Source organism: Capsicum annuum, chromosome 3 (assembly GCF_002878395.1).
Source record: "Capsicum annuum cultivar UCD-10X-F1 chromosome 3, UCD10Xv1.1, whole genome shotgun sequence".
Taxonomy (NCBI): domain Eukaryota; kingdom Viridiplantae; phylum Streptophyta; class Magnoliopsida; order Solanales; family Solanaceae; genus Capsicum; species Capsicum annuum.
The window spans coordinates 42,941,295-42,953,503 of record NC_061113.1 but is presented as its reverse complement, the minus strand read 5'-3'; the positions used below and the strand labels follow the sequence as shown (position 1 = coordinate 42,953,503).

Sequence of the window (12,209 nt, the reverse complement as noted above, 5' to 3'; positions counted from 1 at the left end):
CTCGTATAAAAGAACACAAGGGTATGACTGATATCCTTATCTTCAATATCCACATTCAATTTCCACAATGGAAACTCTGGAGGCATAGTCATCATATGGGACTCTGTAAATCTCAATATCCAGGAAATTACTATCTCCCATTAGGCCAACCATACCATTGTGAAGGTCAGTAACCCCCCCCCTTTTCCTCATATTTTACTACCATTTATGCTAGTACCTCTTTTGGTGAGAGGAAAACTCATTGGGAAAACCTGTAAGACTTTGCTACCACCACTAATCTTAATCCTCCCTACCCCTGGGTCATTGTAGGATACTTCAATAGAGTGCTAAAATCCTCTGAAAAATTTGGAGGTAACCCCATTAGCACCTGAAGGTTTTCAGCCTTTGGGACTGTATAAATAGATGCAACCTCTTTGATCTTGGCTTTAAAGGGGGTAGATACACTTGGTATAACAAAATATATAGAAGTAGGAGTGGATTAATTCTGGAAAGACTTGATAGATACCTTGCTAATAATCCTTGGATTAAACTATGTCCTGATGCTACTGTCACTCACCTCCTCAAAACCCACTCAGATCATTGCCCTCTTAAGCTTGATCTTTATAAGCATCACAACAACTATAATAAAGTCTTTAGGCTAGAGACTATGTGGTTCACTTACCCTGACTTTCACAATATTATTAGTCAGTCTTTTTCTAACTCCCCCACCCTCACTGAAGCCATCTCTGCTTTCCAAGACAACGTGACCTCTAGGAATAAGGAGTGTTTTGGTAATATCTTCCATGAGAAAAGAAGGATTCTGGACAAATTAGCTGGCATCCAAGGGTCACCTTCTTACCCCACCAGTTTTTTCCTCTATGATCTTGAGGTAAACCTCACTAGAGATTATAGAAACATCCTCCAGCAAGAGCAGGAATTCTGGAGAATTAACTCTAAAATTAGCTGGTTTGCTAAAGAAGACTCCAATACCAGTTTCTTCCACACTTTTACCCCCAATAAGAGAAGAGAAAATAGAATCAATGCTCTAAAAGATGACAGTGACCCTAAGGCTATCAAATAAACTATCCTAAGGTTCTATAATTCCCTCTACGCCACTGAAAATCAAACATCCAACATCAAATTCCAGAAAACCCCTCTTTCAAAGGGTCCATAAACCTTGAGGATCACAATTTTCTTGACTCCATCCCCACTCCTAAGGAAGTCAAGAAGGTTTTCATCTCCTTTAAACACAAGAAAACCCCTGGCCCTGATGGCATCCACCCTCTTTTCTTCCAAAAATACTAGAACATTATAGGCCCCCAAGTCATCTAGTTGTGTCATAACACTTTCAACTTTAGTAGAATGGAGAAAAAATGTAAACACTACCTACCTCTACCTCATTTTAAAATGTCCTAATGCCTCTAATCTTAGGAACTTTAGACCTATTGGAATTTGCAATACCCAATATAAGATCATAATCAAAATCATTGTTACTAGGCTCAAGCCCCACCTAGATAAGATTATTAGCCAGAGTCAGGCCAGTTTCCTCTCTAAAAGAAGGACCAGTGACAATGTCATTATGGTCCAAGAGGTCATCTCTCATTTTAGGAAAATGAATGGGAAAAAAGGAAGCATGATTCTCAAAATTGATTTTGAAAAAGTCTTTGATAGAATTGAGTGGAGTTTAATTAAGTAGGATCTCTTCTTATTCAACATCTCTCCCAAACTAAGCTCCCTTATAATGTCCTACATCTCCTCCTCTTCAGTTTCTATCCTTGTTAATGGAGGGAAGACAAACTTCTTTCAACCTAGTAGAGGGATAAGACAAGGTGATCCTCTTTCTCCCTATCTATTCATAATGTGAATGGGAATCCTTTCAAGAAGGATTGGCCATGAAATAAACACCTTGAACTGGGATCCCATTACCATCAACAGAAATGGTCCTCTTTTCTCCCATCTCTTCTTTGCTAATGACCTTGTCCTCATAGAAAAGGAAAACCAAAAGAAATGTACCACCATTAAGAGAACTCTAGAGGACTTTAGCCCATTTTCTAGCCAAAAAGTGAATCACATGAGGTCGAAAGTTATCTACTCTACAAACTGCTTTCCTAATGATAAGGTCTATATCTCAACCATCCTTAACATCCATGCTAGAGACCATTTTGGAAAATACTTGGGCTTTCCAATTTTTCACCAGAGACCTTATAATAGAGACTTCTAGTTTCTTATTGCCAACCTCAAAAATAAACTGGCAGGTTGGAAAACTAGTTTTCTCAATATGGCTGGTAGAACCACTCTAGCCAAGTCTTCCCTCAATAGCATTCCCACTCATATCATGCAATACATCGGTATCTCCAATAAAATTCTCAAGCTCTGTGACAGAACCCAAAGAAACTTTATCTGGGGATCAACCTCTGAAAATAAAAAAATGCATCTCATTAAATGGGCTACTCTTAACCTTTCCAAAAAACAAGGGGGCCTGGGTATTCAAAGAGCCAAGATAAAGAATAAAACAATGCTCACTAGCTTGGCTTGGAGGTACCACCAACACTAAAACAAGATATGGGCTATTGTTCTTAGGAGAAAATATACCAACCACAATGGGACCTTCAAAACAACCACTTTCAATACTTGGAAAAACTTGCAGCTGTGTTGGGAGCATTGCACCAAATCCACCCAATGGATAGTCCACAAAGGGGATAAAATAAAGATAAAATAAACCTCTGGATGGAAAAATGGCTGCTTAATAGCCCTCCTCTCAGAACCCTCATTAAAGGCTCCCTTCCTCCAAACAAGAAAGACACCAATCTTAGCTTCATCTGGCATAACAATTCCTGGCATGTGGATACTCTCTCTATCCATATTCCAAAATATCTTACTAAGACCATCCTTAGTACCTTTAGACACAACACCAGAACCAGTGCTGATCATTTAATTTGGGATGTCTATGGTAATGGGCTATTCACTAGCAAAAATGCTTACTCAACTATAAGTCAGAACTATAGCAAAACTCCCACTGTTTGCCAAAATTCCTATAGCTGGATTTGGAAGACTCACTGCTCCCTAAGATAGAATTCTTCCTTTTGCTTGCTCAACATAACCGACTCCCAACAAAGTTTACTCTCTCAAACATGGGTCTTTATATTACCCCTAATTGTTCAAGCTGTAACCACCCCTCTGAGGATATCTTTCATATCTTCTTCCAATGCCCCAATTCTAAAGATACTTGGCACCATAATGTGGGTAAATGTGCAGCTCTTGAGATTTCCATCAATAGCTTCTACCCCCAGAATTGGGCCAACACATGGAAAAAACTTAAGCACATAAAGTTTGATAATATTCTCACGTGAAACAACATCCTCCCTTTCACCCATTGAGTAATTTGGAAGAATAGAAACACTAACTCCTTCAACAATAAAAAGAACAAGCCAAAGTTCCAGGATATCCATGCAGAAGCAGTTGAATTCTACCATGTTGTGATGCCCAAAAATTAACTAGCATCTATGTCAAATAGAACCCACCAGCAAATCAGCACTACTGACACGATCGACCCCGAGCCTTATCGTAATGGGCATCCCAAGTCTAACTAGGACCGAGGAATGTCCCCTGTTACCCAATCCAACCACCTATGTCAATCCTTAGATGGGCTGAATTTCAAACATATAACAAGATAACATTATTGTTCTCACCAAGACTTTAGGATAGGGCCACAACCGTGACCGACCAAACTGAGTCCAACCATACTACACCAACCACCCAACTATACCAAGCCAAATTAAAGACCATAAACCAAAGGAAATACCAAAACATATATGAAAATCAATCCCAAAATGTAATAGGATGGAACAACCAACAATATTGTCCAATGATGTCAGCCCACCGACTTATTCCAATGCCTAGGACGACACCAATATCGATTCCACCCATACCAACCCTTAGAAGTACCATAAAGTCTCTGTCCAAAAGAGTAAAGATAGCAAGAGGCTAAGTCAGTCACTTGCGCCTGGGCTTTATTTTTCGGGTAAAGGTTCTACGGTGAAGAGCCCGGTCAAGGCTACCCTATTAAAGAGAACATTCGGGACCTATGGTTATCTCGTCCTTAGTTGCCGAATCTAATTACGATTTAAATCCGACGGATCCACCGTAATTTGCAGGTCAAATGAGGCCTCGACGGAGATGATGGATGGGAACTCCTACTCTGACTATAGTTGCGATCTCTAAGCGGGATTTTCTGGTTGGGACATGCCCCCAACCATGGCCAAAACTAATATCCAAAATAAAAAAAATATTTAAAGAAATCCATAACATGAAATGATGCTTTCCGAAAGGATGGAAGCTCATCACTTCAGTCCAAGTGCTGATACCAAATCTGCATGCTAAACAGGAGGAGTAGAATAGTTGGTTCCTATATAGCATGGGTATACAACCGCCAGTAGACGAAGTTAGCGAATGACTGCTAGCATGAAACTCAGGGTAAGGATAAAATAATACCAGTTATAAAACCAAGTACATCCATCCATAATGCAAACAACCATACATGTATAAGTATTGGGAAAAAGGGAACGAGTTTAGTATGAATTTAAAACCTGTACCTGGGTTGTGTAGCTTTGCCATCCTAACCACCCATGGGCAATATAGGTTCAGCTTCCCCTGCTGAAAGGGTCCCATTGCATATAGCCGTATGACCGGGCAATATCCCATGGGATTACTAGTACATCCCTCCAATATAAAACACGACACTCACATGTGGTCATCAAGGACCCTTCATATCGGCAAATATGAGTTTCCAATTTTGGTCCCCCCGGGACCGCCACATTCCACGACTTACCTACACACCTTCCATTAATGCCCAATAAACCCATGTCCAAACAATCTATTTACCATTGATTAACCAAGGACAATATTGGTGGTATCGTCATACCATCCCATTACTTGCAAGTAATATCCATAGCCAAACTATTTAGGTTAAGGGGACCTTAGCTGCTCTTTCCATATACCATATTAAATCCACTTGGAAGACTTCTATGTTCTCCACAAGCATAACCATTTAGCCTTTTCAAATCGTTTAAACATGCATAAATACTTTATCCATTTTAAAACATACAACAGTTCCATTAAAAGAAATTAATTCAATGAACATATCTTTATAAGTACTTCATCAAACACCTTGAGGGCATAATATAACCAAAACCAATTCAAAAGACCATTTAACTGTTACCATGCAATCCAATTGTCCAAAGCCACTATTAATGCATATAAAAGCATAATTAAAACCATAGAAAACCATAACCAAGCATTCAATATCAAAACCCCCAATAATAATTTAAAAACCATAATCCTGAAATAGTAAAACCATGAAATCAATCATATAAACCATGCCTTTGGTTGAATACAATGAGGGAAGAGAATCATGCCTTAAACCGAAGAATTGATGGAAAGAAATCACCAAAGCAAGCCCCAAAGCAATCCTTAGTTGAAACCCTAGCTTCCTTGCCCCAAAAGCTCTTTAAAGAATTATTAGATGTTTTAGAATAGTTTATATGTTTTAATGAATAGAATAATTGGGTAAATAACCTCCTAAGTGTAGTAGAAATTATGGGTCCTAATTAAGGTAAGTAGGGAAATGTCTAGAATATCCCTACTTAAATCTTTTAAAAATTCTTCATAGGGATACAACTGGGCCATACGAGGTGTATCTTCTAATACGATGGTTTCCACTACTCGTACCCAATCCTCAACCCTTGGATCAAATACTGTCCAGTATACAACTTATCTAACCAAGTCGTAACCAGAGTATACGATCCATACCCACAACCCATATCCCTAGAAGAATGGAATACCTGGGGAATTGAACATCATTTACCATACGAGTCCTGGGTATGACTCGAACCCTAGCTTACGGCTCATGGAGAGCCACTCGTACTCAGATCCAACCTAAGTAACCAAGTCTAATATTAAGTTAAGAAATCAAATGACCAGTAACCGCCAATACGATTCATACCCTTAAGTCTCACCCATTCTAGTGACCATAACTATCCCACCAACTAACATTGATCAGTATAAGACAGGACCATACCACTCATACCCCAGTATCCGGCTTTTAACCTAGAGTCGTGTTGGGTTTGAAAAATAGATTTTCAAGAAATTTTCTAAGGGTCAAAACCTAGGATGTTTCAGTCCCCCCCACTAGAAACATTCATCCCCGAATGAAGAACAAGGTAGGGGTAACCACACACAAAGTCATTTGCATTATCAAACATCCCTTTAACAAAATTTGAAAACAAAGTGGCAAAGATTTAATCTTTCCTTTAACAAACTTAGAAAATAAAGATGTGTTCCAGAACACACACGTTCCGCATGAATCCCAGGAGAAGAAAACAAATGAGGATACTTCGACTTAATGTCCTCTTTCTCTTCCCAAGTAGCTTCTTCTACCTTATGCTTCCTCTATAGAACCTTAACCGAAGCCATATTCTTGGTCCGCAACCGATGAACTTGCCTATCTAATATCTCAACCGAGACTTCCTCATAAGACAGAGAATCCAAAATACCCAATCCTTTCAAGGGAACAACAGAATAAGGATCACAAAGACACTCCCTTAACATAGAAACATGAAAGACCGGATGAACCAAAATTAAGCTAGATGGGAACTCCAACTTATAAGAAACATTTCCAACTCTTCGCAAAAACACATAAGGTCCAATAAATCGAGTACTGAGGTTCTTTTTTTTTTTCAAATTGCACTACTCCCTTCATAGGAGACACCTTAAGAAACACCCTGTCCCCAACCTCAAACTCAGGGTCTCTACGCCTAGCATTCGCATAGGACTTTTAGAGACTTTGGGCAGCTTTAAGACTATCCTGAATCACCTTTACCTTTTCCATCGCCTGATAAACCAAATCAGCACCAAACATATCTGCTTCTCCAAACTCAAACAACCCAATAGGAGATTTGCACCTCATACTATACAATTCCACAAAAGGAGCCATACTAATACTCAAATGATAGTTATTATTGCAAGCAAACTCCACCAAAGAAAGATGCATAGTAAATCATACAGGCCCAATACATATCTTCTAATGTCTGAATAGTTCTCTTTGCCTGCCTATCCGAGAGTGGATGAAAAGCAGTACTCAGACTAACCTTAGTCCCCAACCCTTTCGAGAAAGACTTCAAAAGAGTGAGATGCAAACCGCGTACCACGATTAGAGATAATCAAAACAAGTACCCCATTTATTTTCACAAATTTTTAAAGATACAACTGCGCATAATCTTCCACCGAAAAGGTAGTTCGCACTAGAAAAAATACACAGACTTGGTCATCCTATCCATGATGATCCAAATCGAATCATACTGATTCCAAGACCGAGGGATACTGGTAGCGAAACCCATATTGATCACTTCCCACTTTCATTCGGGCAAATCAATTTCTTAATACAACTCTCCTGGCCTCATGTGTTTATCATTAACCTGTTGACACACCATGCACTTGGCCACGAAATCAACCACATCCTTTTTCATGCCATTCCACCAATAGATCTTCTTGAGATCATAATACATCTTAGTCAAGCTGGGATAAGCAATATAGCACACTCATGCACCTCAGCCAAAACCCTTTGCCTCAACCTGTCGATATTTGGAACAAATAACCTCCCTTGGTACCGTAAAGTACCATCACCACTGATCTAAAAGACCACTACCTTTTGCTCACCAACATCACTCTTAATCTTTATCAAGACAGGATCTACGTGAGCCAAGTGGTGAATATCCTTCACCAATTCCAGATTAGCCAAGTGGTGAATATCCTTCACCAATTCCAGCTTGCCTTCCTCTACGTGAGCCAAAATCTCTATGGATAACCTACTAATAACATCAACAACCATATTAGCCTTACTTGGGTGGTAGTGAAGACTCATATCATAATCTTTGAAAAGCTCAAACCACCTCCTCTACCTGAGATTCAGCTCTTTCTGAGTAAACATGTACTGAAGACTCTTGTGATCAGAAAAGATATCCATGTGAACACCACACAAATAATGCCTCCATATTTTCAAATCAAACACAACCTCCAACAACTTCAAATCATGAGTATCACAATAGACCATAAAACCATCATTGTCTTTCGACAATGTCCGGATTAGAGCCAAAGTCAACTTATCCTTTATATTCAAAAAAATCCCTTCACAAGCATCCGACCAAGAAAACTTAACCTTCTTTTAAGTCAACTTAGTCAAAGGAGCAGCTATCGAACAAAAGCTTTCCACAAACCGCCTATAATATCGGCCAAACCCAAGAAACTCCGGATATCAGATGGAGTCATGGGCTTAGGCCACCTTTTCACCATAATAACATTCTACGGATCCACCATGATCCCTTTACTAGAAATAACATGACCCAAGAAAGTCACAGTGTTCAACCAAAACTCACACTTAGAGAATTTGGCATACAATTATTGTTCCTTTAGGATCTGCAACTCCACACAGAGGTGATTAGCATGATCCACCTCACTCTTTAAATAAACCAGAATGTTATCAATAAACACAATGGTGAAGAGATTCAAATACTGCATGAACTCTCTATTCATCAAGTCCATAAATGCTTCCGGAGCATTAGTCAACATAAACGAGATCACCAAGACCTCAAAATGCCATATCGAGTACAAAAATCCATCTTAGGGATATCTACCTCTCTAATCCTAAGTTGATGGTACCCAGACCGAAGATCTATCTTAGAGAAGAACTTGACACCCTATAACTGATCAAATAAATTATCTATTCAAGGAAGAGGATACTTGTTCTTGACCATCACCTTGTTCAACTGCCTTTAGTCAATGCACATCCGAAGGAAAACATCCTTGTTGCACACAAACAACACCGACACACCCTATTGAGAAAGGATAAATAAATCCCTTATCTAGAAGACCCTTAAGTTGCTTCTTAATTTCCTTCAACTCAGCTGGAGCCATTCTATATAGAGGAATTGAAATTAGATGAGTGTCCGAAAGTAAATCAATACTGAACTCAATTTCCCTATCTGTAGGAACACCAGGGAGATTATCCGGAAAGACCTTTAGGAACTCATTAACCATACGGACTGAAGACAAAGAAAGACCTTTCAAGTTAGAATCTTTAACCCAGAATCTTTAACCCATACCAAGTGATAAAAACAACCCTTAAAGATTAGCCTCCGAGCTTCAAGATAAGAAATAAACCCCCCTAGGAGCTAAGGAACTACCTTTCCATTTTACAACTGGTTCACCAGGAAACTTAAAGATAACCCTATGGGTCCAACAATCCACAAACACATAACAAGAATGCAACTAATCTATACCTAAGATTACATTAAAATCTATCATATACAACTCAAACAGATCCTTCAGGGTCTGCTTATTACAAACAGATACCATACCCCCTTATAAACTCTCTCAGCAATAATTGAGTCACATACCATGGTAGAAATAGAAAAGGATCCGAGATAAATTTTGGATCAAAACCAAAAGACACAGCCACATATGGAATAACATAAGAAAGAGTGGACCCCAGATCAAGCAAATAATACACATCATGATAGAAAATTTATAACATACCAGTAATGACATTAGGTGATGCCTCACATTCTTGTCAGGATACTAAAGCATACAACCTATTCCGACCAACACTAGAACCAGGAGCAGTAACAAAAGAAGATGCCATACCACCAGGTGCAGGAGCAGAAGATGAAGCCATAAGAATCTTATTCTCCCCCGTAGCAACCTTATTGATCAGATAATCCCTGAGCCGATGGCCTACCTAGACACACTTGAATCACTTATCCCTTTCTTTCTCGAAATAACCCCAATGAGGACGACCACAGAATTGACAAGGAGTACACAAAGAAACTGACTGACCTCTACTCGCCTGAGATTGGTATACCTGTGCCAGAGAATTGTCACCACCTTGATGACGCCTGTCTCCCGACTACTGTGGGTAAAGAGAACTAGCAGAAAAGGAGATCAAACTCCCCCACTTATTTTTCTGCCACTTTTCACCATCTCTACCACAAAGACTTTATCCAATAGAGTAAATAAATCTGGTTAAGACATGCCTCCAATCAGGGCCAAAACCAATATCCAAAATAAAATAAAAGTGTTTAAAGAAATCCATAACATGAAATGATAAATTCTAAAAGAATGGAAGCTCACCACTTCAGGCCAAGTGCTGATATCAAATTTGCATGCTAAACGGGAGGAGTAGAATAGTTGATTCCTGCACAGCGTGGGTATGAAGATGCCAGTAGATGGGGTTAGCGAATGATCGCTATCATGAAACTCATAGTAGGGATAAAATAATGTCAGTTATAAAACCAAGTAAAACCATTTATAATGCATACAACTATACATATATAAGTGTCGGAAAAAGGGGATTGGGTTTAGCATGCACTTAAAACCTTTACATAGGTTGTGTAGCTTTTTAATACTAACCACCCACGGGTGATATGGGTTCAGCTCCCCCTGTTGAAAGGGTCTCAGTACGTGTAGCCACATGATCGAGAAATATCTCATGGGATGAATAGTACATCCCTCCAATATAAAACACGACACTCTCATTTAGTCATCAAGGACCCCTCATATCAGCAAATATGAGTTTTCGATTTTTGGTCCCCCCGAAATTGCCACCTGTCATGGCTTAGCTACACCCGCTATAATGCCTAATTAAAACCATGTCCAAACAATCCATTTACCATTTATTAACCAAGGCCAATATTGGTGGTATCTTCATACCATCCCCTTACTTGCAAGTAATATCCATAGGCAAACCATTTAGGTTAAAGGGACCTTAGGTATCCTTTCCATATACCATATTAAATCCACTTCGGAGACTTCCATGTTCTCTACAAGCATAATCATTTAGCCTTTTCAAACTGTTTAAACCATGCATAAATCCTTTATCCAGTTTAAAAATTACAAGAGTTCTATTAAAAGAAGTCAATGCAATAAACATATCTTTATAAGCATTTTATCAAATACCTTGGGGGCATAATATAACCAAAATCAATTTCAAAGACCATTAAACAGTTACCATGCAATCCAATTGTCCAAAACCACCATTAATGAATATAAAGGCATAATTAAACCATAAAAAACATAACTAAGCATTCAATATCAAAATCCCAAGTAATAGTTGAAAAAACATAATCATGAAATAGTAAAACCATGAAATCAATCATATAAACCATGCCTTTAGTTGAAATTAAAATGAGGGAAGAGAATTATGCCTTAAACCGAAGAATTGATGGAAAGAACTCACCAAAGAAAGCCCTAAAGCAATCCCTTAGTTGAAACCCTAGCTTTCTTGTCCCAAAAGCTCTTGAGAGAATTATTGGATGTTTTAGAATAGTTTCTAAGTGTTAATGAATAGAATAATAGGGGAAATAACCTTTTAAGTGTATTAGAAGTCATGTGTCCTAATTAAACTAAGTAGGAAAATGTCCAGAATACCCCTACTTAAATTCCTTAAAAACCTGTCACAGGGATACAACTAATCCATACGAGTCATATCCTCCTATACGATTGGTTTCCACCACTCATATCCAAGCCTCAACCCTTGGATCAAATAGTGTCCAGTAGACGACTCATCCAACTAATTCATAACCACAGTATACGATCCGTACCCATAACTTGTATCTATGGTAGAATGGAATACCTAAGGAATTAAATATTGTTTACCATACAAGTCCTGGGTACTACTCGTACCGTGGTTTACGGCTCATGGTGAGCCACTCGTACTCAGATCCAACCTAAGTAACCAAGTCTAAGATTAAGTTAAGAAATCAAACAATCATAACCACCCATATGACTCGTACCCAGTCATACCCATTCCAGTAACCAAAATTATCCCACCAACTAACACTGGTCAGCATACGACGGGACCATACTACTCGTACCCTAGCATACGGCTCGTACCCTTGAGTCGTATTGAGTCCAGATAATGGATTTTCAGGAAATTTTCTAAAGGTCAAAATTCAGGATATTTCAACTATAAGTTTAATACTGATGGTGCCTACCTCAATAATCCTGGGAAGAGAGGGATTGGAGGAGTTATTAGAAACTACAGAGGGGGATGAGAAGTGGGGTTTGCTAAACACTACCCACATACCACCAACAATCAAATGGAGCTAATTACCTTGTTAGAGGGTGTGAGACTGGCTGAGAACCATCACTTAATGCCTCTTGAAATCAACATTGACTCC

General features: G+C 38.9%; 1 protein-coding gene across 1 annotated transcript in view; it reads left to right on the top strand.

The window, feature by feature from the left end:
• Nucleotides 1-4,428: 4,428 nt before the first annotated feature.
• LOC107863880 (dimethylnonatriene synthase) overlaps nucleotides 4,429-12,209 on the top strand; it is an 11,574-nt gene continuing 3,793 nt past the window's right edge. The window contains exon 1 of the mRNA XM_016710063.2: nucleotides 4,429-4,452. Within this exon, the coding sequence (XP_016565549.2) occupies nucleotides 4,429-4,452 (24 nt within the window). The remainder of the gene's footprint in view (nucleotides 4,453-12,209) is intronic.